Genomic DNA, 27,533 nt, shown 5'->3' with positions numbered 1-27,533 from the left:
CTTAATAGCTAGAAATGACCTTTTGAGGTTCCAAATAGTGGTTTAAAGCCTCCACCAACTTTTTGAAGTGACAAGATAAGAGAATCAAAGTGAGGAAGCAAAAATTAAGAGTAAAAATCCAAAAAGCATTGAAAAAAGAGCATTCACTTTTCAACCACATAAAACATCAAATCAAGAGATTTTATTTAGTAAAAAGACAAGCTTATCTGTTTAAAAACTTTTACAAAAAAAGAGCCAAGAGCTTTATCGACTTTATTGCTCGTTAAAGGAGCTTTTTATTTTTATTTGTCTTTCTACTTTTGTTTTTGTTGTAATTAGCTTCAATAGAATTTTGAAGCTAAAAGATAGACCTATCCAAGCCTAAAAATTGGAGTGTAAGCCAAGGATTGGCTTGTTTGTTGGTTGTGGTCGATAATCCGATGTAAAACCAACTAGATTTTGGATAGTGAGTTTAGAAAACTATCTGGCTGTAATCTTGAAAATATTATAGTAAAATTTTCAAATGAGTATTGGAGAGTGGACGAAGATGTAAGGGGCACCGAACCACTATATATCGGTTGTATTTGTGATTATGTTCTTCTCTCTTACTCTCTTTGTATTTATATTTATGCATATCCTATTTTTGCACTCATCATCACTTCACTAGTTTTTCAAAACAACACATTATTTGCTTAAATTTTGAAAAATCCAATTCAACCCCCTCCCCCCGTTGTTCTATTGGGCAACAAATATTAGTATTATTATAATAGTAATAATATATTTGAGGTATTAAATAAAAATATTATTCTATAATAATAATTAATAGATTTATAGGATGAATAAATATGTTTTTATGAAATGTATTGATAATATTTTTATATGTTTAATAAATATATTTTTGTGCAATGTATCAGTGATAGCTTTGCATCCTATGGTCTGATCTTAGGTTAAAATATATCATGATGATGACAATCTTTAATCCTTAGATATAGTATATCAAATGTGATGATCTTACCATCCGAATCGGATTATCCTGAAGTAAGGTTCAACATTAATCTAAGATCAACATTAAGAACCATTTGGGTCACCAAACGCCACCAAAGGCTAAAGCTATCATCCGACCTAGGGCACGGAGAGTAGCATGCTCTTCTGCTTGTCCCTCGCACTCTCTTACCTCCTTGCTCGATCTCGGTGGACGGCGGCAGCTGGCAAGGCTTGCAAGGGTCGGAGTCGACCACTCCGCTGATCGACGGCTGATTGAGGCGAGCTATTCTATCTCCCTTCCTTCTCACTCTCCTTTCTCCTTCTCCCTCCCTCACCGTTTCCTTCCCCCCTTTAGTTCTTGTTGCTGTTAACTCTGAGGAATACGGTCGTTCCAAGCTTCCGAAACACAGCGGGACTTTGATTCCTCACCCCCTCTTCCATGACTGTGAGAGAGCTTTGAATGCTCTCGCGGAACTTATACTTGTTAATCCGAAACAGGGCCGGTTCTATTCAAATGCCAGGATATCGGAGATTTTTTTTATGCTTTCTATATTCTCAACTTGTGGTACTTTGTTCCCTTAGTTATGTTATGTTTTACATTCTGAAATTTTTGATCTATATTGGTTTGCCCTTAATAAAAGTTATTAATATTTTACTATGATTGCGACAGCACTTTGAGAGTTTAGGATTTCGTTTTTTTAATCTTCAAGAATCTCTTCTGGATTAGAAATCCATTGATATTATTCTTGATTTATGTTGGGTTGTATTATGCTGACGAAATAAGAAAATTTTGCTTTCTTGTCATATGTCTTCAATAGTGCTAACATACGGGTATTACTACTGTTGTCATGCTATTAACATGTTCTTGTTAAGAATAATCTTTAGTGGTTGTATGCTTGTGTTCTATAAGTTTAGGGTGCATTTGTTTCGTGACCAGAATTGGAATTGGAATTAGAATGAATTAGAATGGGAATTGGAATGAATTAGAATGGGAATCGGAATGGCCATATCCCTCGATGTATTTGTTTTGTGAGTGGAATTGAAATCATAATTGGAATGTAATTTGAATACAAGGGGAGAGTAGGGATTAGGTTTTAGGGGATTGAGGCATTCCTATTCTCCCCTAGAATCAGAATGGGACTTTTTCCAACCAAATGGTTAGAATGGGAGTCACTCATTCCAGTTCCCATTCCAGAGTTCAATTCCCCTCAACCAAACATGCACTTAGATCAAATGATACAAGTGCGGTAGGCTTTGAAGTCTTACATCTTAAGTAGAAGTCATGTGTTAACCGTTGCTGATGCATATTGAGTCATGTGATATGGTAGTTCATTGAGAAAGATACAATTTTCAATCAATAACTGACCCATGAAGATTTTAATTGTTGTATACATGATATAAAATTTCTGTTCCCAGGCCATCATCTAGTCACATGGGCTTTCGCCTAGGCTGTAGGTGGGTCCATTGCCTAGTGAGGCTTAAGCTATTTGAAGACTATGATATATGTAGATGTACCAATATGAACATGTTTGTGTCCAATTTTTTGAAAGATCCCAGGTCCGACATTCCTGGACACTTAGACATGTGACATCTCTATTAGTCGTCCAGATAACACCTTATTCAAGTTATTGGTCACTTCGTTCTGTTCCACTGATTTTAACTTAAGAGGTGAAGTGCTGAAGAAACAAACTTTGGCTAGCATGACAAGTGTTGGGTTTCATTTGCTGATTGATAAACCAACTTGCTTCATAGTTGACCTAGATGACAAATTCTTGTTGCAAAAAATACTCTTTCTAATGCCTCATGGCATGATAAAATGTGTAAAAATTTCAGGGCAACAGGTAAATATCATTTCTTGGCCTTGGTCAGTGTCTTGCTAAAACCAATCATTCCTTTTGGCTGTGGATTCCACCAATTGAAGATGAGTACCATCAGATTATACCACAAAGAGCTCCTTGAAATCAGCAAAGGGCAGAAGTAGTTCCTCAGTTATGGATTATATGACCTTTTAAAAATCATGATCAATAAAAGGGGTCCATTTGAAATTTAAATGCTTCAATCACTCCATGATAGGCTCGTGATGGACCTAACTCTGCTATTGACCCAGATGAACCTTTGAAAGAGAGAAGCGAAATCTTGGAAGCTTCAATCTGTCCAAGTGAAGATGACATTCACCACTCCTCAATGACCTTGATCTTGTTTGGGTTTGCCTTTAGTCCTTTAATGAATACCAATGAATACCATGTAAGCAAGAGCACTATTGATATATGAATGGTCTTAATATCTCTCCTCATGCAAAATCACATATAGATAATGTGGGAATGAGTTCATGGTGTGTGGGGAGGATTTGTCTGAATAATCTCTTTGCAACGCATGTTACAGTTTCTTGTTGCAACGATGATCTCACCAAAAAGTTTAGTGGTTAGTTTTAACTAAATGCTTTGAAGATGTAAAACAGCAAATATTAGTATGGATAAATCAGTTTCTAGTTGCAGGGGACTGTGCCAGTCTAACACACAAAGAAAAGGAGGACAGAACCAATGCTTCGCTCTGTGATCTTGGTCTTCACATCTTTTATTAGATTAGTTAATTAATTTTTAGGATTATGTCCTGTGTGGTTCTTGCTGCAGCTTTATTCGCTGCAAAGCAAGAAGGGCAAGTGTTAAATTGGATCTATAATCTGTGAGTTTGTCATTTGGAAAATGAGGGTCTAAATTTTTGTTGAATGGAGCAACAAATGTGCAATACTTTTTATCTGTATGTACATTTGCAAACAAGGGTCCACCTGAGATCGATGGCCAAGATATAACAAACAAATACCTTTTCATACCTGTTCAAGACGACACCATCATAGAACAGGTTGGCTGAAGCTAGGAGGTACTGTTGTATTGTCTGGTGATTGCTATACTTGTGAGATCAAAATTTAAATTTGTTTTAATATTTTATATATAGTATATATGGTTGGGGTGTGGCGGTGTGTGTGTGCTCGCGCGTGCGTGCGTGCACAGCATATGTGTAGCAGTTGCATCAACAGTTCATTGGAAGTGTTGGAAGAGAAGATGATGGTTAAACCAGAAAGAATTTTGAGGAAATCCTGGGAGAGTTGCAGGGTCTGAGAATTTGGCCTTCAATGGAATGAATCACAAACAAGGTTTCATAAATCTAGCTCAATCAAATGGTTTAGTACATCTTGGTTATAATAAGTTTGCATCTCTGGCAGTTGAGCTTGTCATGTTATGTTAGTAAAACAAATACCTTTAGACAGAACTCTCCTTCAGGTCATGGCAATTCCATTAATCTCCATGCTTTAAATTTCATTTCTTCTTTTTTGTTTTGTTCATCATTTTTTACATTCCTGGCTGTGATTGTTGAGACCATGAATATATTATGTTGGCTGTGCCAATGTGACTAGTTGCTTTTATGCATATCCGAGGCCACTAAGACTACTTTTATGTTTGCGTAGGTTATGGTTGGAAATTAGGCACCCTCCTGTATACGTACATGCTAGTCTATATGCATGTGTATTGCTCGTAAAGTCTAGAAAACAGTATAAATTCTATAAAAAGTATAATAATTAGTCAAGGAATGCCGTACCGGGCCGAACTGTCCGGTACGGGACGTGCCGAACCGTCCCGGCGGGGAACCGAGATGGTTCCGGCATGCAAAACGGCACATGCCGGTGCCGGGGAAGAAAGGAGAGAAAAAGAGGAAAAGAGAGGAAGAGAAAGAGAGAGGAAGAAAAAGAGGGAGGGGGGGTCCATTAGAGGGGCCGTCGGAGGGCCTCCGACGGGCCGTCGTGGCCGTCGGGTGGCGTAAACGCCTCCTGCGGCTTCGTGCATGGAACAAGGGCGATCTGCCCTTGTTTCCCATTTTTTTTTAAAAAAAATATTTTTCAAAATGAAGCCGGCATGGGGCCAGCTTCACTTACGCCTCCCGCGGCTCCGCGCGTGGAACAGGGGCGATCTGCCCCTGTTTTTCATTTTTTTTTTTAAAACATTTTTCAAAAGTGAAGCCGGCAAACCCCATGCCGGCTTCATTTTGAAAAATATTTTTTTCTTAAAAAAAAGGAAAACAGGGGTGGATCGCCCCTGTTCCATGCGTGGAGTTGCGGGAGGCGTTTACGCTGTCTGGCGGACCGTAAACGTCTGACGGCCACGGCGGCCCGTCGGAGGCCCTCCGGCGGCTCCTCCGGCGGATCCTCCTCCCTCTTTTTTTTCTTCCTCCTTCTCTCTCTCTATTTCTCTCTCTTTCTCTCTTTTTTTTCTTCGGTTTGGCTTTGTTTTCCTTCGTCGGTTCGCCTCGGTTCGGAACGGAACGGAACGGAGGTGTGCCGAACTGTACCGTCGGTCGGCCGATCCAGCCATCGGTACTGATTTCGCAGACCTTGTAATTAGTTATATAGAAATGAAAAATAATTATAGGTAAAGAAGAAATTTATGTACAATCAAATTAATCTGTAAGAAATTAATGGCTGATATTTAAGTGATTTATTTTATAGGAAGTAAATGGGATAAGCTCTCCACCCAAAATACAATAGATAAGTATCATTAAATAGATAATGGCTATTGAGAATTTTGGGAGCGGGGGGGTGGGGGGATGAAAGTTTGCTGTCTCGGTTCTGAACCTTGCACTGGTACCATTCTATTACCATGTCGATACGCTTGATACAGGGGCTGATTTGGCATACCGACACTTGGTACAGCCCCTCTACTATGTATTAGTTCAGTAGTGGTATGGTACGGTATGGTCAGTACTCACTATTATCGATTGGTATAGCAAACCGGGGGGGGGGGATAGAGGGAGAGGTGGGAGAGAAGGGGAGGGGATGGAGAGGAGTGGCTATGTTGAGTAGCATTGAGAGAGTCCACCTCAGAAAGTCTTTCTTCAAACTTGAGTGGGATTCTTATCCAATGTGATAAATTCATTTTTTTTAAATTGTAATCATGGACAAAATCCATATGTATGTATATATTTATATTTATCTGCATGTATGTATAAAAATATGGCTATGATTTCTTCTCTTCTAAATTCTTGGTTATCTTTCATCAAGTTTTGACTAGTTTGAAATTTTTAGAAGGGTCCAAGTAGCAATGAGATCTGCAAACATGATTTCAATTATTTTCCTACCTGGTAGATATTCAACAAAGTAGCATTTAGATATTTTCACTAGCATCTCTCTAAATTATTATGATTTCACCGTTCATAAACACGACTAGAGTTGAGGTAATCTAAGTTTTGTGCTTCACACATATTCCAGGCCTTGTTTCTGTCAATGCTGTTCTGAAGAAATCTATACAAGGTAAATCAGTAAATCTTTTGTAAATATTATGCATCTTGTAACACACACACTTCCTTTATGATAGATGAAAGATGCTGGAAATAGGAGCTTTGCAGCTGTCAGTAGGACTATAGAGGAGTGGGAGAAGTCAGTGGAGTAGTAGGTATTTGATAGAGATTCTGGCATGTAAAGAGGAGCTCTACTCTGCACCTCAATAAAGTGGAAATTTTTTCAACATATATTTCAATTATTTATAGCTATGGAGCCTTTTGGAGGATATGAGCAATGGAGCCTGTGGAGCACCATTCTTGGTTTGCGTCACAATTTTCACTTTTCTTCATTTTTAAATCATCGTATGGGATCCATATTGTTGTGAAATGGCAATTATTGGATTGGATTGAGGATGAAATGTAGTCTTGTTATGAGGTTATGCTTTTAATGTTCTATCTTTTCTCCTCGTACAGGTTCTACCATCTATTGTGTCAGTCATGAGTGGTCGTTTAAGTCGTACCATCTATGTTGGCAACCTTCCTCTAGATATACGAGAATCAGAAATTGAAGATTTATTTTACAAGGTTTGTATTGGTTATGCTTTGTCCAGTCTTAGTTTGCATATGGTAGTGTTCTTGTTTTTGTAATGGATCTCTCCATATTTCTTTTGTATAGTTTTTCAACCTTCCATAGGATGCATCTTTACATGTGTTAGAATAATGATGTCTTTGTTGATTGGCTATCACATAAATGTTGCTCGAGATTGTTATGCTCACATGCATCTCTATGTAACAGATAATAAAATTTTTAATGGCCAGTGAATCATTTCTCTGGTTGGCTATTAGAATATTCCTTTTTAATTTTCCATTGGTGCAATTTTACTTGCTGTGTTAACATAATGGTATCTTTGTTGATTGCTGTCATATAAATAATGCATGATGTTATTGCAACACATGTATTTTTGTGTCTTCTACTGATTTATCTACTTCCATCAGCTTATTTATATCAAGGTTATTTGATGAGCAGACAAGTGATAATAAAAAATAAATGTTACAAGCACATCATGCTGAATTTTTTTAAGGCTGATTGAATGTTACCCCTATTAGGACACAGAAATATTATAAAAAACTAAATAGAATATTTTATTGAAATTTATATGCTCTAGCTATTAATAGTTGTGAATGTGTAGAAGTGTATCTTAATCATTCTAAATGTGTCGGACATTTAAGGATTTTGCTTAATGGTATTTTTATACCATCAAGATTTGTTCTTTTTGTGGCGGCGAGTGTTTGTTTGGCAATTGAGTTTCTAGTTATTTTCTTGTGTCAACTTGACTCCACTCTTCTACTCATATATTTGCTGCCAAAATTGGTTTTATCTTGAGCTATATCAGTTATTAATTCCTTGAGACCACCCCTTCTCTTCTTGCTGCTTCTGTTCTAACTTTGGTTTTCCCGAAGTTGTAACTGTGGTGTATCTTATCCATTATCCAGATCCAGAATAACTGCTGGTAGCTCTCTTCTTTTTATCTATATTTCTAGCCTCTTCCTTCTCATCTGTGCCTTTGCTTGTTAACCTGTTTCTTTTTATTCCTCATGCTAATTTGAACCAAATACATAGCTAGTGTGCTAGGTACATCTTCCCATAATTAAATCTTGAGTACACAACCTATCAGTTTGATGATCCCACAGAGCATCAGCTACAGGCGCTTGAGATCTTTCTGGTTTTGAGCATCTACACTGTTCTGCTATTCCTTGTCTTCTGTTTCGATTCTCCTTCTGTGGATGGTGATCTTGTTTTCATTAGTCTCATTTTTATCTTTCTTTCTATTTCCAAGCTTTCTAGCACTTGAATTTGTACCACAAGGGTGCACTGCATCTAGCTTGTTACTCACAAACATGCTGATTCTCAATCATCTCCATGGATGCAATCCTGCTTCACTCTTTCTCCCTTCTAAGTATTGATAATCTAATCCTGCTCATCAACACAAAAGATCACCAAGGTGGGTTTATAGTACTCATGTATAATCACAGAGTAATAGACACATCTTGTGGTTCTTATTCTTGGAGGCTATTTCTGATTCTTTATGTTCCCTGGTTTACACATTTGAAAAATTCTTTCTTCTCCACTTGGAAGCTATCTCTTGAAAATATTTCTTAAATAAGAATATGATGGTTTGATGGACTGTCATAATGCTTGATTCATGGTTCATGGCTTCACCTAGTATAATGTGGATTATTAGACCTTTGCTCTGACTTTTTCTAAGATAACCACCATCCAGTTGTTCATTGTTGTTTGTGATATTGTAGAGTGGCCTTTTAATATGTGAAGAATGTGTTTTCTCATAGTAATCTTAATAAGGAGTTCTATTTGCATCCTTCATCTAGTCTTCCTATCCAACCAACATGTTTGTGCCTAGCAATTCTTGATCCTAAATGAGCTCCTTGGTCTTATTCTTAAGAACTTAGTCCAGCACTCTGCAGTCAGGTTTGTGTAGCCAAGCATGTTCATGCTTCACTTGTGCATTCTCCCCATCTTACCATCTAGATGGATAATATGATTATTATAGGGAATGGCCCATGTCATGTTAAACTTCTCCAGTGATATCGGCAAAATTGATTTGATATGCACTTTAGTTTTTTGTAGTAATTTCCTCAGCCTTAATCTGGCTCATAGTTTTTGATGCTATCTGGTTTCTCGTCATAAGTAGATGATTGGCATCATTTTCATGCTAACTTTATAGATTGTCAGATTGCTTTTCCATAAAGCTTCTTTTGGAGCTTTGGTTCAGCAAGGGCAAGTATCTGCTTTAGTTGACGCATTATAGTTGGCAATGCTTCTGTTTGTATTCTCTGTCATCTATATAATACAACCACAATGCACTCTCCCATTTGTCTTCTTTGGTTCTTCAGCTTTTAACATTTTTTTATGCATACTAATATGATGTTGTACGGTCTCCTTGCTGCTTATGTATCTTTTTCTGGCTTCATTCTCTCCTGAAACATTGTCAAGAGATTTGAGATTAAGTGTGTTGTCAGGGCTTATACACTCAAGGAAATTGTTTTCCTCCATTGCCTGGACCAGTGAATCTTTCTTGACACTCATATTCCTCTTCACCGTGACAGCCATAGTGCTTTCTAGATTGTCAGCAATTCAATATGTTGTATACCAGGCACAGTATGATTCTCTTCTGACTTTGTGGAAGCCTTGCTTGGGTCTTTTCTTACCACCGATATCCTCTCAAACTGTTATCAGATTCTCTTTCCTTGGTAAACTTTTAATATATGATCCACAGTGAGTTTGATGGGTACTGTACCACTGCATGTATGAAAATTGCATGTACTTTACTTTTCTCAGTTCTTTTATAGCTTTATTTACCACCAAGTATAAACAACTTGTACTTTTATATATCGGGCTGTTTTCTGAAATCAAGAATTGTACAAAGCTTTTTTCTTGTTTTGTTCATCTTTGTCTGAATAACAATTGCAAGCTAGATGGAATGGTGAGGACCGGAGGACTAGTAAGAAATGGTGGGTAACATAAAAATGAACATAGGGTCCATAAAAAAGTTATGAAACTGAAAATGGGCAACCCAACTCGCGAGAGTGCAGTTGAGAGCTTCTACATGCTAGTGCTGAGGTGTAATCCTTAGGTTAGAAACAGCCTACGCCAAGGTTGAAATCGAGTGTGTATCAGCCACACAATGGCTGGTATAATAGTATTCGACCATAAATTGGTAGGAGTCGATATTAGGCAAATCAGGTTGTGTTGTATTTTATCGCTCATAGTCTCATACCAAGGCACACCATGGTGTATCAACTCTGTACCACTTGGTGGACTTTTTCTTGCTCATTTGTGCCAAGGTGTATGGAGGCATTTTGCCATATCAAATACCATATCATGGATGATAGAATCGTCATGAATCGTACTGGCAGCCAACCGGGATGGTTCCGGCATTTGAAATGGGACACTAGCAAGGATGGAGGGAGGGAGAAGAAAAGAGAGAGGAGGAAAGGAGAGGAAAAGGCTGGGGAGGCTGTTGGAGCTTGGCCATCTTCTGGAGAGAGGAAAAGACAGAAAGAGGGGAGGGAAGGAGAGGGAGAGGACGGGGAGGCCAACGGTGGCCAGTGGAGGGCCACGGAGGCCCTTGGATGGCCAGATCTCCCTCCTTATCCTCCTTTGGATAAAAATAGAGGCCATTTGCCTATGTTTTGATCGGTTTTTATTTTTTTGCTGACTTGCAATAAAGTCTCGAAGGAGGGCAGGGAGGGAGATTCGGACATCGGGGGCCTTCGCGGCCCTCCGACAGCCACTGCTGCCCTCCCTGCTCTCTCTCTCCTTCCCTCCCTCTCCCCTCTTTTTCTCTCTCCAATTGTCCCTTCCCCCGCTTTGGTCATTCGAGTACCTTTGCGGCCTTTCGACGGCCACTGCTGGCCTCCCCACCCTCTCCCTCTCCTTCCATCCCTCTCCCTCACTCCATCCTTCTCTCTCTCTCTTCTCCTCTCTCTAGCTCTCCCTCTTTCCCACTCTCTTTGCTGTGTCGGTTTGGGCTTGGCATGGAACGACACAGGGGCGTACCCAACTGTGCCATGAGCCAATCGGTATGGGCTCTAGTAGTAGCACAGACTATACCATATTGGCCTGTCACTATTACACTACCGACCCTTAGGATTTAAATCTTCGGTTGACACCTCAGATCTGGGCCTTACAAATACTATAGCTAGCATTGTTTTGAAAGGCTTAGGGTTGAATTGCCTCGTCTCGGACTTGTATGTAGGCCAGCTACCTAGTGGGTGCCCAAGTGATTTTTTTAGTCCTTGGCTAGCTTGCTTTTGCGTCTTTCTAGTGTGGTTGGTTAAGGTATCAGGTGTATTAGGCTGAAATACCATAACCCTCACTATTTTCTATAGCCATCATTGGCAGTTTAACAAAAATAACTATGACTCTGCTTTGTGACAATAATTCATTGTATTGGGCAAGGTTTTAAATACCGCGGGATAGTACCGTCCTGATTTCTCCATGGAATGGGACACTGGTGGATGTCTTGTCCCATCTCGATCCATTTCCTAGCTTGTCCCATCTTGATGCTCTGGATGATGGGATGCCTTACTCTTCCACTTCTATTTAAAACCTTGCTGTTAGGATTTTCCTAATGATACTTGAGTCCCATGACCTAGAGCTCTACGTTGAAATATGAAAGTGTGTGGTGCATTCTATTATCTCATCAGGAGAGAAGCCAATACAGAATGATGCATGACTCAAACCTAATGGTATTACAACTCAAACCTAATTGCCTTATGAGGTGAAGACTTTTGGAGATGTGCTTTATTTCAATCATTTGAATGCATGCTTAATTAGATGTTCTGTTGTTCGTTTGATATGTGAAAGTGCTAGTACCCATAAAGACCTTTCTTCACCTTTTTGGAACATGTGACTTATTAATGATTGTACTATGTAGGAAAAACAGCTGTTTTTACCTTTGATATCTTGTTATTCTCTGATTGCAGTACGGTCGTATTGTGGAAATTGAATTAAAGAATCCACCTCGCCCTCCTGGTTATTGTTTTGTGGAGGTAAACTCTATTAGTGAACTTTCAGACCCTTCAGCATTTGTTTCTTTTTTTCATGTTTAACTTGTTATTCTACAGTTTGAAAGTTCTAGAGATGCTGATGATGCAGTCCGGGGTCGTGATGGCTATAATTTCTATAGCCACCGTTTGAGGGTAACTAAGACTATTTTTATGTCTTTGTGATGTGGCCGTAACACCCACCAGTGGTTTGATTCTCATTGGGCTCTCATGCAGGTTGAGCTAGCTCATGGTGGCAGAGGGCAATCATCTTCAGTTGGACGGGGCAGTGGATATGCAAGTGGGGGAGGCAGTAAATATGGAAGTTCTCGCCGTTCTGAATTTCGAGGTGCTTTTAAGAAATTGAACTTCACTATTTTAATGAGGTTATCATTTCCTGTTATTATAGCTGGACATGCTTTGGTAAATGTTCCATAACTGGTATTTGTTATGGGTCATGGAATTGTGTTTTAAACTCTCAAGTATCAACCTTTATTAACTTTTGCAGTTGTTGTTCGTGGGCTTCCTCCTTCAGCTTCATGGCAAGATTTAAAGGTGTGAGCACAGCCTACCAAAATAATTCACATTTTCCTTTCCGAGCTTGTGGTTTTTTAACCTTCTGGTTTTCTTAGGATCATATGAGAAAGGCTGGGGATGTATGTTTTGCTCAAGTTTTTCGGGATGGTGATGGTAGGTCTTTTACAGCTATCATGATTTGCTGTTTTGTTTAATCTTAAAACAAGGAATTGTGATCATTGGTTTGCAAGAAAGATCCCACTGACGCTTGATTATCACATTAGCATGATTAGTCTTGTGCCAGGATTCAAAGTCTATGTGCATGTGCAAATGTGTGTATCTGCATGCCTTGCACACCTGTATGCAATAGTATAACCGTGTGCTGGTGGGCGATTTTGTGCACACCTTGTGTTGTGCGGTTTCGATGTTCCTTTTCTTGTCTTCATGTGCTGCCAATAATCAAGATTCTAGATTCATCTTAAAACATCGTCCTTGATATATGTGTGTTATCAACTAGAAGCATCTGTCCTTAGTTGACGTAATTGGGAGTGTGTGTGGGACCAGGCATGTGTACATATTCAGGGAAGTAGACATTTTAAAAACTCTTGGGCCAGGTTTGATTCGCATGAATGGGAGGTGGGACTGGGTATTAGGTTCCCATTCTAGCCTACTTTCCATTTTTGGTGTCTCATTTGGCCATAGTCATGTTGATTCCAACGAGTATTGAATTCCCATGAATGGGGTAAAACAATGACCAAGGCAGGGCCTTAGTGTTGGATCAGTGCCTGGATAACATAAAAATTCTTATATAATAAATAAAAATATACTAAAAATATATGTAGTAATATAATCTATATAAGATAATCTAATAGCATTATATATTACATATCATAGTAATATTGTAGCATAGAATAATTTAAATTATATTACTACGATTTATTAGATTCTCATTTATTATAGTAATAAACATTATAAGTTATAATATATTATCAATAATTTTAATATGACACATAACTATGATATTGTATTTTAGATTACTATTGTATAATTGTAATTGTAATATTATGATAATTATTATTATATTGTTATAATATATTATTATAACTATTATATTATCATTTATAATACTAATATTATAAAAGATATTATATTTTTGATATTATTATATGTAACATTTTATATTAATTTTATAATAGATGAATTTAATAAATATTGTCATAGTATTATGTGATAAGTTGGACTAGACATGTTACACTGATTATTTGAAAAAGAAGTTAACGATACAAAATTAATAATGGATTATCCAATTTCAAGATCATGATCAAGAAAATGAATTTCCAACTTATTTGCCCTCTTATGTATTTTACCATTATTACAATTGATACGGTTCATGTTGTACCAACTTGATGCATAAGTTAGAAACCGTCGAAATACATGAATTACAGTTTATAGGCATTTTTTGTTGTTCAGATAATATATAAAGGTTTGGATCTTCAATTTGGATGTTTTGTGATTGTTTTTAGAATTGTTTAAAAGTTAATGTAAAGTACATAGTCTAACTCTTATGTAATATATTTCAATAATAATATGAAATATAATATTGTTGATCCTAGAATATCAATATGACATAATAATATTATTAATTTTAACAACCTGAAAATTATGGGTATCATATTAATAATCTTAATAATATAATGCAGAATAGAAGATTAATACATGTTTATAGGATTGACAATTTGACATTAATATTACTATATTAATAATATTGATAATATCAAATAATACTTTATAATATATTATGATAATTATATACTGGATATGGTAATAAATTATTTAGTATTATATAGCACGTATCACATTATATCATTTTTATGTTATATAAATATGATATTTTTTATCAGATATTAATATCAAATATAGATGATAAATATGATAAATAATCATATCAAAATATTAATAAACTGTTGATATATTATTACTATTAATATAGATAACAAAATGTTTATGTATTTATATAATATTAGTAGTATTTGTATTAATCATGGTATGCTGTATCAAAGTGGACGATATGGAGCATATCGTATTGTATCGCTTTGATATTGGTATATGGTACGGGGGATGTACCAATAATTAGTATGCAGAACTGGCCCTCTGTATCGGGCGTACCGACACAATGACAAAGTGGCACCGGTATGGGCCTGGTATCGAGATGGTGTGCCTTTATTTCGATGATGGCAATATAACGAATAGTTATATATATTAAACTTTCTGCTGCAGCTTTCATTAATTTCATGTTCTGCTTGAGACACTTTCCGTGCTTACTGTTTTGCATATGGTTCACCTGTTGAGTTCATGTTTCTAATTATATAGACATTCTTAGATATTTTGTTTGCTATTTTAGGCACCATGGGTTTGGTCGATTATACTAATTATGAGGACATGAAGTATGCTGTAAGCATCTATCTCTGATATTTTTGTTCTTATACATTGCAACTTCTTTTGTGATATCTAATGTATTTTTGTTGGTTATCAGATTCGAAAACTTGATGATTCTGAGTTCCGAAATCCCTTTTCGAGGTCCTATATTCGGGTAAGTTTTTTTACTACCATGGATGTGATTTATTAAGACTAAGGGGGTGCTTGTTTCGTGATCGAAATCGGAATCGGAATGGTTTGGAATCAGAATCGGAATGACCAAATCCCCCGAAATGTTTGGTTCGTGACCGGAATCGGAATTGGAATGAAAATTTGAATCCATAGAGGAGAGTAGGGATTGAGTTCTATGTAAATTGGGCCATTTCCATTCCACCTTGGAATCGGAATTGGAATGGAACTCCTTCCAACCAAACAGTTGGAACAGGAGTCACCCATTTCCATCTCGATTCTAGATTCCCACTCCCCCCAACTAAGCACTCCCTAAGTATCATTCATTGTTTTATAAAGCATAACTTAGTATTCCAGTCTGTAAAAACAAGACATTGGCTCCATGGTGTAATTATTGTTCTTTTGTATTTTAACAAATCAAGTAAAACATTGTGATGAGAGGAGGGTAATTGCAGAATTTAGGCAATACGTGATATATTTTAAAGCATTTTTCTTTATTGTGTTCATATGTAGTCTTCCTTGCTGCCCTTTCAACTTAATGTTGACCATCACCAATGGCAGAAAAAGATTTTTAGATTTTCCCATGGATGTGTATGGTAAGGTTGTCTCTCTTGTTTATATTTTTATAGCCCATCATTTTTTGCTTGTCGAATCTGTGGCCTCCTCAATGAACAACAGGCTCAAAAATACACTAATTGGGCTGTTCTAACCAAGGTTTTTGAATCCGGTACCGGTTTCTGACTGGTTTGGTACGGTATTAGTTCCATACCGTACTGACACCTGGTATGGTGTTGCATGTTGGTTCCATACCCACATGCTTTTTTTTTTTTTTTCAGTTTTTTTTCAATCCAATCAATTTTTTTTGAATGATTTTAGATTCAAATTAATGTTTATTTATATTATATAATATTTCTATCACTCTAAAATAAAATACAAGAAATCTAAAATAATGCATTAAATGTATTTAAAGTATAAAGTACAATATACTAACCTCAAGATCTACTGATCTAGTTTCTCATCGAGTGTCGATGACACTCATAGATATCTGGATCGTTCACATAATCAGTAGGAACATCAATCCATCACTCTAATCAAGTATCAGTATAGTTCTAAACGCTCATTCCATACGACATCTCTTTGATTTTCTAATGAATTGTGAAAAATTTGAGCGATTTGCAGCGTTTCCCTATTTTTCTGTTTGAAAGCAAAGAAATGAAGTGACTACCCCTTCAACATATAAAGAGGCATAAAGGCTACCATCCCCCCCCCGCCCCCCCCCAATCCCACCCCATGCGGTATGGGTCGGTTTGCTTGCGAACTGATCCGAACTAGTCTAAATCTACAGCAAACTGCACGGTTCGACACGGTGCTGCATTGAACCGAGCGGTTTCATGCAGTACAGGTTGGGTTTCGTCCATTTGCTGATTTATAGGCCCGAACTAGACTGATTCCACACCAGTTCGATTCGGTATGGGGTGTATCGGACAGTTCGGTCAGGTACGGAATTCTATGGTTCTAACTGATTCGCTTTTTAATTTGGGATTGTTGTGAATGGAAGTAAAAGGTGAAGATGTATATCGGTTAACTTGATCCAATTCTTCTGTTTAAATGTTGTGATCTATGAATACATAGTTCCAGAAAGATGGAATTATGTTCTGTAAAATCCCAGGTCACAACTTCTGTAATGGTCATTATCACAGTACTCATGTTCTTCATTTGAAGATTTGTTTCATGGCTATCATTGGATCTTGAAAGCTGCAAAATTGTTTACAGGAGTGTTAGGACTTTTGAATTTTTTGGGGGTTATAGGAAGAACCTTAGGGCTATATTAGGATGTTTGTATGATAAATTTTTAAACTGTACTATGTTAGTTATAAACTAACAATAACAAACCATTGTAAAACACAAATTGGGCTTTTTGAATAAACATGCAATGTAAAAGTTGATCATGCAGCTCAGTTTATGAGATTGATTCAACTTTTCCTTTTTTGTCTTATAAGTTATGTCTTATAATGAAGATAATATTTTGTATAGAATCTTCGCATCGTCCTTGGGAGACTCTTTGATTCATAGGTTTAGCCAAAGAGGTGGAGAGCAAAAAAGAGGGTAGGACACATGGTTTGTAATAGAAGAGAGTTGGGCAACAAGGAAACAACAGATATGGCTATTTGGTGATAAATCAAAAAGTGGGGTATGGAGTGTTCTAAGGAGAAAGAAGGGACATTAAAAGAGTGATTATCACAAGTTTACTTAAATTCAATCACATTATTAAAGACATTTTAGTCCACCCAATTGCTTTCAAATCACAAGCAGGTAGCTTCCCTTGCTTAGTTTTCTTTAGTGAACTAAGTTTTCTGCCTGGGTGTCACATTTGCTCCAAAATTTCCCCCACTTACTCAAACATCTACTTCCACTTCCGTTTCCATTTAGCATTTTTTCCTGCTATCATAATTTAGCAAAATGAACTTTAATTAGTTCACAATTTTATCATTTCTAGTTCTATCATTTTTTAAGTACTAGTTTAATTTTAGAAAATGGAAAGATTGAGTGAAAAGATCGGTATAATTTTATCATGTGCAATATTGTTTCATAAATTTTTTTCTGAATGCTTCCATGTCCTAGCTTTTCTTAAAAAATATGCATTTCCTTTAACCTCCGCTAACTCTTACTCTAGGCAGCTAATAGGCTCTTGTTCATGTACTCCAACATTAGTTACTACGTTGAGAAATGGGTGCTGAAAGTGATATTGTGGAATTGTGGACAGGTATGGAGAAACTAGAGAGAAGCACTTTTGCAAGGAAAATCAACGCAAGGAAAACCATAGGGAAATCAAAACCAATTCATTTTTGCAATTCTTTAATATATTTTTATCCTGTCTTCCCCAACCTTTCCAAGGGTGCTTCTGGCCATTCTGAAATATGGGAAGATGAAATTGGGAAATATTTTATTAGTGGAAAAATATACTTCGTGGTGATCATGTGATCCATTGGTGAGAAGGAAGATTTTCTTCAACTTGTTCAACTCAAATCTCAAAAAGAAAAAAATGAAAAAAGAGGAGAATTTTCGAAAGTAGGGCTCAAATCTCTTTCTTTCTTTTCATTTTTATTCGCTATCTAAAAACTGAGATACATAGTTCCTATTTATAATAGTGAGATCCGTTCTTACACAATTTGGATCGGATTCCTCATCTTATCTTCCAGAAAGATGTTTATCATTGAACAAGTTGGGTTGGATTCCTCTTCCTAGCTTAAATAGAACTAGATCTTTAAAAAAATATGATGAATACAAAAAATCATGAAAAAATTTTAAAATTTTACATGAGATCTTGATTTCTACATTAATTTTGTTTTCTATTGGTCCACCTAATTCTTCATGGATCGAAAGATAACTTTCAGTTAAAGTCTTATCCGAAAAGAAAAGTTTCAGTTTGATCAGCCTGTTTCGAGGTCCAAATGATGGAATTTTGGCTTGATCTTGCTCGTTTAGAGACTGACCCAAAGTTATAGATCTCGAAAAGATATCTAATTTCAAAAAATAGATATTTCAATCGGATATCGTATGACCAAGTTATGGTCTCCTAAGATTTGGCGTGCGATTCAGCTTCCTCATGTAGTGGATCTTGCTCCTATATTCTATCTAGCTCTGCTTGTAGTGGCCAACATGATCCACATCAAATCTTTATAGGGGAAAAAATAATCTACATCGAGTTTGGTGATTCTTGGATATTTGTAGTGGTCAAAGTGGTCCACATGAAGTCTGATGATCCATCTGAATTAAAGCTTTCCTTGTTTAGGAGATTTAGCTCATGCTAAATTATTTTGAAGATGGAAAAATGCTTGCTTGCTTTGCGGTTGAGCTACTTGGTTTTGCTTGAAAATGATTTCTAACCTTCTTTCTTGCTCGATGATAGATCTTGATCTTTCGATGTAGGAGACGACTTTGCTACAAGAGTTGTCGATGCTTGTGTTGAAGGTGTCGGCTTCCTTGAATTGTCGATGCTTGTGTTGAAGAGTTGGCTTCCTTGAGTTGGGCAATCTTCTCTTCTAGTTGTGTGAGATATTTTTTTCATCTTATCATCCATTGAGGTAGACATCGATGTACTTCAGGCACGAATAGCCTTTCTCTTGATTATTTGTGTTGCTCGCGTATTTGGACCTTCCATAAATGTAGAGGATAGAAGCTTTGATACCAACTTGATCCAATCAGGGAGAAGGAATATTTTCTTTAATTCGCTCAGCTTGAATATCAAACAGAAAAAGGTAGGAAAAGAAGAATTTTTGAAAGTAGAGCTCAAATCCCTTTCTTTCTTTTTATTTTTATTTTTTACCAAAAAACTGAGGTATATAGCCCTTATTTATATTAGTAAGGTTTGTCCTTATACATTTCGGGTCAGATTCTTCTTTATATCTTCTAGAAGAATGTCCATCATTGAATAAGTTGGGTTGGACTCCTTTTCCAGCTTAAATAGAATTAGATCTCTAAAAAAAACTAGCACTCAACCCCTGCGTTGCAGGGATTTAATTGATAATAATGATAACATTTTACATTAAAGGTTGCTCTCATCAATTAATCCCATGATGAGATCAAAAGGGTTTTTGAGGGGTTTTTTTTTCAAAGATGGCCTCTTAAACCAGTGAAAATTGCTGCATTTGGTAAATACCCCACATCCAACATCTCCATGCAGTACTCATCAGAATCCTCAAATTTTTTTCCTTTGCACAAGCCCTAAATGAGAACTGTATAGTTAAAAGCATTTGGCATCTCCGTGTATCGCTTTATTATTATTATATAGATATAAATTATTATATAGATTTAAAATAATCTTTAATTTTTTATCATATTACTTGTGCTTTTATTTTTTATTTAAAAAAATATAAAAAATAAATAAAATAAAATTTGATATGTGGCATTGCGGGAGAGTATCTTATAATCTTATGTATTAACACGGAATGTCACCCCTAATACTCATATCGCTTTATTATTATTATATAAATTCTTTATTTTTTATGATATTATTTGTATTTGTATTTTTTATTTAAAAAATAAAAAATAAATAAAATAAAATTTGACACGTAGTATTGTGAGAGATTATTCTATAATCTTACGTGTCAATATAGAATGTCATCTCTAATATCCATGTATCTTTTATCATACTATTTGTGCTTATATTTTTTATTTAAAAAAATATAAAAAATAAATAAAATAAAATTTGACATGTGGCATTACGGAAGATTATCCTATAATCTTACGTGTCAACACAGAATGTTACCACTAATATCCGTGTATCGCTTTACTATTATTATATAGATTTAAAATAATCTTTATTTTTTATCATACTATTTATGCTTTTATTTTTTATTTAAAAAAATAAAAAATAAATAAAATAAAATTTGACATGTGGCGTTGCAATAGATTATCCTATAATCTTATGTATCAATACGGAATGCCACCCTTAATATCTGTATATCACTTTACTATTATTATATAGATAAATTTTTTATTTTTATCATACTATTGGTGCTTTTATTTTTTATTTAAAAAATATAAAAAATAAGTAAAATAAAATTTGACATATGACGTTCTAGTAGATTATCATATAATTTTACGTGTCAACACGGAATGCCATTCCTAATATCTGTGTATCTTTTATCATATTATTTATGCTTTTATTTTTGATTTAAAAAAATATAAAAAATAAATAAAGTAAAACTTGATACATGGTGTTGCGGGAGATTATCTTATAATTTTACATGTCAGCATGGAATGCCATCCCTAATATCCGTATATTGCTTTACTATTATTATATAGAAGATTATTATATGGATTTAAAATATTCTTTATATTTTTTATCACACTATTTGTGTTTTTATTTCTTATTTAAAAGATATAAAAAATAAATAAAATAAAATTTAACATGTGGTGTTGCGAAAGATTATCCTATAATCTTACATGTCAATCCGGAATGCCACCTCTAATATCCGTATTTCGTTTTACTATTATTATATAGATATGATGAATATTAAAAATCATGAAAAAATATTAAAATTTTACAGAAGATAGATTTCGACTTCTACATCATCTTTGCAAAAGGAAAGTTTCAGTTTGACCAACTCATTTTGAGACCCAAAATGGAATATTGGTATGATTTAGCCCCTTTAGGAGTTGGCCTAAAGTTATAAATCTTAAAAAGATATCTAATTTCAAAAAATAGATAATCTCAATTAAGCATCGTATGACCAAATTATGGCCTTCTAAAATTTGGTGTATGGTTCGGCTTCTTAATGTGGTGGATCTTGCTCCTGAATTCTATCTATTTCTGTTTATAGTAACTAACATGATCCACATCGAATTCTTATAGTGACGAAAGTGATTCATATTGAGTCTGATGATCCTCCTGGATACTTGTAGTGGTCAAAGTGGTCCATATCAACTTTGTTGATCCACCTGGATCATTATGCCTCCAACTAATCCTGAAGGGTCCATTCTTTAGTACGTCAATATCCTGAAAAAGTCGGTCAACTTTTTTATTGATCAATTTATTCATGTTCTCATGCTTAGCTAAATGGGTACGTTACTTTCCCATGATAGTATTTATGCATGAAATGGGGGAAAGTCTACCCACCTAGGAGGTGGGGAAGTCATTTCCCATCAATTGAAAAAATAAATTTTTTATTTCATTTCTAATATACTCCTAACTCTATAATAATAATATATAATACTATCTTATGTATAATATAATATGATATTATTATCAAATAATATTTTATTATCGCAATATAATATATTATAATAATAATATAATGTTATAGTATATAATATAATATAATATAATTATTATAAGATATAATTATTGCACTAATGTATTATTTTTAATATCATAAAATGGAAGGAAAGTCTTACCCACCTGGAGGTGGGTAAATCATTTTTCCATCAGCTGAAAAAATAAGTTTTTTTATTTTATTTCTAAAATACCCCTAACCATATAATAATGATATAATGATATAATAATGATATAGTATATATTATAGTAATATATGATAATAGTATTATATTATACTATACTATTATTTGAATATAATATTATTGTTATTTTATTATAATTAATCTATTAGTATAAGATAATTTATCATTATAATATAATATATAATAATATTATTTAATATATTAATATATATTATATGATATAATGTGTTATATATTATGGTATATTAAATTATATATAATATAATATAAATTATAATATATATAATAGATATATTTATATAATAAAGGATATTATGAAAAATATGGTTAGATCTTAGTAACTTATCCGGGAAAGTACTAATGTAAAAGAACATAGGTAACAGGTTCCAGAGCGATTTTCCGATACATAGAAGATATAGGTAAATTATTTTCTTGTCTAAATGTTGCCTAGGAAACATTTATCTAAGAAATTAGAGATTCCCAGGTAAGTTATTTACCCTCCGAAGAACAGGCCCTAAGGATCTTCCTCTACATTCTTAATTGTCATAGGAGGCCTAAATAAGAGATTAAAGGTTCTGCTGGCTTGTTAGCATGGCTATCACAATTCTTGACAGGTTGCTTTACCATTCAGTTTTGACTGCAGCACAAAGCATCATCATTTTGTATGGTGGATTGGGCTGCCATCTATGCTTGTTGGCATGGATCAGCATGTATACTATGATTGCCTTATTGGCATGTGGCTGGGCTGAGTGTCTATGTTCTTTACACTGGTGTCAGTGCATGCCTACGACTGGCATGTGACTGCAAGCACCTTTGCTAATGCTATATCGACACAGCATTGACTTTTAACATAATTCTCTTTAAGGGAAGCTATTGACTTTCACTTCCATTTTATGCATTTATTCCATTTTCTTAGCAAACTAGTACTACTAATATTGTTGGATAGAGTATTGCTGCCTTTGTTTCTTTCTCTTCGTATTTCGCATGTTTGTTTTATGTCCTAAGCAGATTTCCACTAATAACATTGTCAGATGAGTGTATGGTGTCCCTTGCTTCTCATAATGCTTCTTGGATATGTTACTGAGGCTATATGAAGGGCATGAATAATGCTTAAAGCAACTTCTTAAAGAATCATCATGTTCATTGCTCCACCCAAGACCAATATATTGTTAACAAATAGTATGATATGTTTTCTCAAAACACACAAAAAAAAAAGCAAGTGGTATATTACTTTTTTACCAACTTGTGTTTGGAATCCGTCAACCTACTTAATTTCCTAGCGTTGAATCTAGGTTTATGCATATGAAACCATGACAAAATGAGAGTAGAAGTGGATCAAATTTTTTTAACAACCAAAATCACACTTTGCTGAAGCACTTGAATTAAATTACAGATGCTCCAGTGGTGAAGCACAAGCGACATAAGATTTTCCTTTAAAGTAGTACTCCATCCAGTTCTAATGGGATGTTGCTATTAGTATTTGTTGTAATATTCCACCTACTTCCTTGAGTAGTGTTTTTGACTCTATTCATATTCATTTTCAAATGATATCCTATACCATTCATCACCTCTGGGCTTTGATCCTTAACCATTTTGTGGTTAATGTCTTTCATTGGCAACCCTATTAAATCTCCCTAGAAAGCACTAAATGGCATCTGTCTTGGATTTAGTGGCTTGTAGCTAGATTTTACTAACTAGAATCTTCTGCCTAGATTGTTATACCTCCTCTAAAATTTTATTCCATCGTCTGGTCCCACATCCTATTACATCTAACATTTGATTCATCAATAAATTTTTAGTGCTACCATAGTTAGCCAAATAAACCTGAATTTGGTCACAATTGTTTTGTTTGTGATGTCATTTCATAAAAAACTTTGTCCCAACTCCTTATGGGCATGGTCACAAGTCTAGCATTTGGGGGCAACTTGGCATGATTGAAACGTTTGGGTTTGAAAAAAAAAAAAAAAATTCAGCAAAAAAGCTGGCTACAACTCAGGAAAAGTTCAGAATATTTTAAAATGTTTTAAAAATAAGAAATAAATAATTGTTCATAGTTCTATATCATGATTGATAAAATTGTCTGATCTCTCCAAATTACATTCTTACAGTAAATTCAAGAAATTTTTTAGGAATCCAAGAAAAATATTTTTAAAGGGTTAAAAAGTAACTGAGGAGTCAGAATTTCGTTCAAACTTGGGCCTTGGTGGTAGTAAAAGAGAAATGATGAGGGGGCTGAGAAGTTTGGGAAGTTAAGAACCAGAAAGTTGGGAGTGGGAAGTTGAGAACATGAAAGATAATGGAACATATTCACTGTCGGCAGATTTGGATCCTCATTTTGACCCTTCAATTTAAATAGGCCAAACCCTCGAGCCTGCACCGAGATTCTCGAGCACATGGGGCTGCATTTGTAGACATTAGGAGCAGCAGCCTTTTCAAAACTTCTTGTTTTGTTTGTGAATCTTGTGAATTCCATGATTCTCAAACCACCAAACAATGTGCAGAATTATTCAGTTGTAGTTTCAGCTGCAAATTCCTTGCGAACTTTTCAAAAATATGTCAAATTCCGTTACTTGGTTGCAGGTAGATTTATATTATTTTATAATACTTTTTGTTGTTATGGATATATGCATTCTTGGGTCTTGTTGCTCCCTAAGTTTTCTTGAAATCTCTACTTGCCCTTTCACCCAATCTTAATATGGGCAACTGGTCTAATTTTATTCCTTCCAACCATGCAAACCACATTGGTTAATGGTTGGAGGTGTTAAATACAGACATTTAAGTGGAAACTATGCCAAAAATTTGCTCTAATGCAAAAGTTAGGTAGGATCATAGAAGAACATGCAAAAACATATATTGAACACGAGGGAACCTAAAGAGAAACAACTAGAAGGCCAAGCAAATTGGTTTTTCTTATCTTTGCCTTTTAATATAACTCAACTCAACTAAGCCAAATCCCAAACTCAAGGTTTGCCGTGTCAATACCAGGGCCCGGATTGGTTGCCCAATGGCATGGTTTGGTACGCTCTCGTGCTATTCCATGCTGAGTCAGTGTTGGCACAACAGAGAGTGCGGGGGAGAGGGAGAATGGGAGAGAGGAAAATAAAGAGAGAGAGGGGAGGGAGGGATAGGGAAGAAGGGAAGGAGAGAGAGTGCTGTGGAACATGGCCCGACATGGTAGAGAGGGTGGGGGAGAGGGAGAATGGGATAGAGGAAAAGAGAGAGGGTGGTAGACGTCCCGGAGAGGCCAAGGTTGCAGATGGTGAGAGAGCTGCACAGGGGGGTGGAATAGGGAGACCACCTCTTGTTTCTTTGTTTCTGTTGAAACAAGGGGACCCTTTTTTAATTTGAAAAATTTCAAATTAAGTCAGCAAACCTTGTTTCAAAATTAAAAGGGGGGCCTCTGCCGGTTTCACTTAAAATTTTAAAAATTAAAAAGGGCCCTCCTATAGGACCATCCTTATTTCGAACAAAATAAGGGAACCGAAGGTGGACCTCCTCCTCCGCCCCTCTACGCGGCTCCTTGGCCACCTACGGCCCTTTGTCAGCCTCCACTAGATGTCTGCTGCCCTCCTCTCTCTTCCTCCCTCTTCATCTCCCTCCCCTCTGTCTCTCTCTTTTCCTCTCTTTCCTTCTTCTCCTCCTCGTTCACCGGTTTCTCGATTTCATTGCTTGAACCATCTTCATTCGTTGCCAGTATGGCCTGGTACACCTCGAGCCAGGCGGTTCGAAATGTTTCTACCTTTCTTGCCCAAACTTGTTGCGGTTGGCTACATGAATATTTTCTTCCATTTTGCTTTGTTTAGGGCTACACTTTTTTTGAAAAAAAGATGTATTAATATCAAGTCTTTTCTTACTACATGCCATGTGATTTTCAGTCTACCTTTACTCTTCTTTTTTCTACATATATGAAATCACTTCGTATTGGTGTATCCCTCAGTTTATGTTGTACATGTTCAAACCATCTGAGTTGTCCTCAATTGGTGCTACCTCTATCATTTTATGAATGACTTTACTTCTTATTCTATCTTTTCTTGTATTACCATATCCATCTCAACATTCTCATTTCAACCATAGTTACCTTATGGGCATATTTTCTAATTATCCAATATTCTATACCATTAAGTATAGCTAGTTATATTGGCTGTTCCATAAAATTTTTCCTTCAACTTAGCATGTATCCAAGCATCACATAATATCTCAATTGTACTTCTCAATATTTTTCCAACCTGCTTTATTCCTATGGATCTACAATCCCCCTTCCTTATTGATCATAAATACAAAAAATGATCACTTTTATGAACTTAATGATCCTCAATTTTTACTCCACCTTCATCTCTATTATTGATTTTACCAAAACTACATTCCATGTATTCCAGTTCGATCCTACATAACTTAAAATTGTTAGATTCTAATGCTCTCATCCATAGTTCCATCTTACGATGAAATCTCACCTTGGTTTCATCCACTCAGACTATATCATCCACAAATGACATGCTCTAACGAATATCATTTTGAATATGCCTAGTAAGTTCATCCATAACTAATGCAAAAAGGTAAAGACTTAGAGTAGATATTTAGTGTAAACATATTGTAATTGATAACTCATTAGTATATTAGTTATAGTTCTCACACTAGTAATTGCTCCATTGTACATGCCCTTAAATTAATATACCTAATGAGAACTCTCTTTTCTAACACCCATCATAAGACTTCTCTAAGGACTTTATCATATGCTTTCTCTAAGTCAATAAAGACCATGGGAAGATCTAGTCTCTTTTCTTTGTATTGCTATATTAACATGAAAGGAGAAAAATTGCTTCCACGGTTGACTTTCCTTGTATAAAATCAATTTAGTTGTTTGATATTTTTGTGTCACACCTTGATTTGTGTTCAATCATCCTCTACAAAGTTTCATAATATGGTTGACAAGTTTAATACAACAGTAGTTAGAACAATTTTAAATGTCACTTTTATTCTTATAATACAATACTGTAGTATTTTTTCCATATGCATTAGGCATTTTCTTGGTCTTTAAAATGTTACTAAACAAATTAGTCAACTAAGTTATTTGCATGTCACTTAAACACTTTCAAACCTCTTAAGAAAAGGTTTCCATCATGTCCAATTGCTTTTCCTATTTTCATGCTTTTTTATAGCCTTCTTTATCTCAGATTCTCTAATTCTATGTATATTCTTAAGCATTGCTATCCTCAATGGAACTAGCAAGGCATTCTAAATCGTTTCTATCACTTTAATTAAATAATCAAAATAACTTTGCCATCTTTCTTTGATCTCATCTTCTACCAAATTTTTTTTTTGATTTTCATCTTTGATGTATGTAACATGAGTCAAGTCTCTAGTTTTCCTTTCCATTGGTCTTGCAATCTTGTTAAATAGCTTTCTTTCTATCCTTAGTTTCTAGTTTGTGATATAACTCTTCGTGCATCTTGACTCTAACCTCTTGTACCATCTTCTTAACTTTCTTCTTGGTTATGTTATAGTTTTCATACACTTCTCTATTACTACATTTAGTTAGTCTTCTATAGTACTCTTTTTTTTAGCCTTAATGACCGACTGAATTTTCTTATTCCACCATAAAGTTTTCTTACCATACTGCCTTTTTCCCTTTGATTCTCCAATATCTTCGTAGT

The 27,533-nt window shown here is 35.4% G+C and overlaps 1 protein-coding gene across 5 annotated transcripts in view; it reads left to right on the top strand.

Moving 5' to 3' along the window:
• Positions 1–1,063: 1,063 nt before the first annotated feature.
• Positions 1,064–27,533, top strand: part of LOC105059292 (serine/arginine-rich splicing factor SR34A) — a 33,559-nt gene continuing 7,089 nt past the window's right edge. Inside the window, exons 1-11 of one of the 5 annotated variants that reach the window (XM_073249853.1) lie at positions 1,088–1,241; positions 6,221–6,262; positions 6,327–6,552; positions 6,706–6,816; positions 11,740–11,805; positions 11,881–11,955; positions 12,037–12,148; positions 12,308–12,354; positions 12,432–12,489; positions 14,717–14,766; positions 14,849–14,905. In XM_073249853.1, the coding sequence (XP_073105954.1) occupies positions 6,520–6,552; positions 6,706–6,816; positions 11,740–11,805; positions 11,881–11,955; positions 12,037–12,148; positions 12,308–12,354; positions 12,432–12,489; positions 14,717–14,766; positions 14,849–14,905 (609 nt within the window). In that variant the 5' untranslated portion in view covers positions 1,088–1,241; positions 6,221–6,262; positions 6,327–6,519. Of the gene's footprint in view, positions 1,242–6,220; positions 6,263–6,326; positions 6,553–6,705; positions 6,817–11,739; positions 11,806–11,880; positions 11,956–12,036; positions 12,149–12,307; positions 12,355–12,431; positions 12,490–14,716; positions 14,767–14,848; positions 14,906–27,533 lie in introns of all 5 variants that reach the window. The other 4 variants (XM_073249854.1, XM_073249852.1, XM_010942540.4 and 1 more) reach the window with 4 other exon arrangements.

The sequence above is a fragment of the Elaeis guineensis genome, chromosome 16, assembly GCF_000442705.2.
Source record: "Elaeis guineensis isolate ETL-2024a chromosome 16, EG11, whole genome shotgun sequence".
Taxonomy (NCBI): domain Eukaryota; kingdom Viridiplantae; phylum Streptophyta; class Magnoliopsida; order Arecales; family Arecaceae; genus Elaeis; species Elaeis guineensis.
Note: the sequence above shows the minus strand (reverse complement) of the source record. Positions and strands in the feature narration are given on the sequence as shown.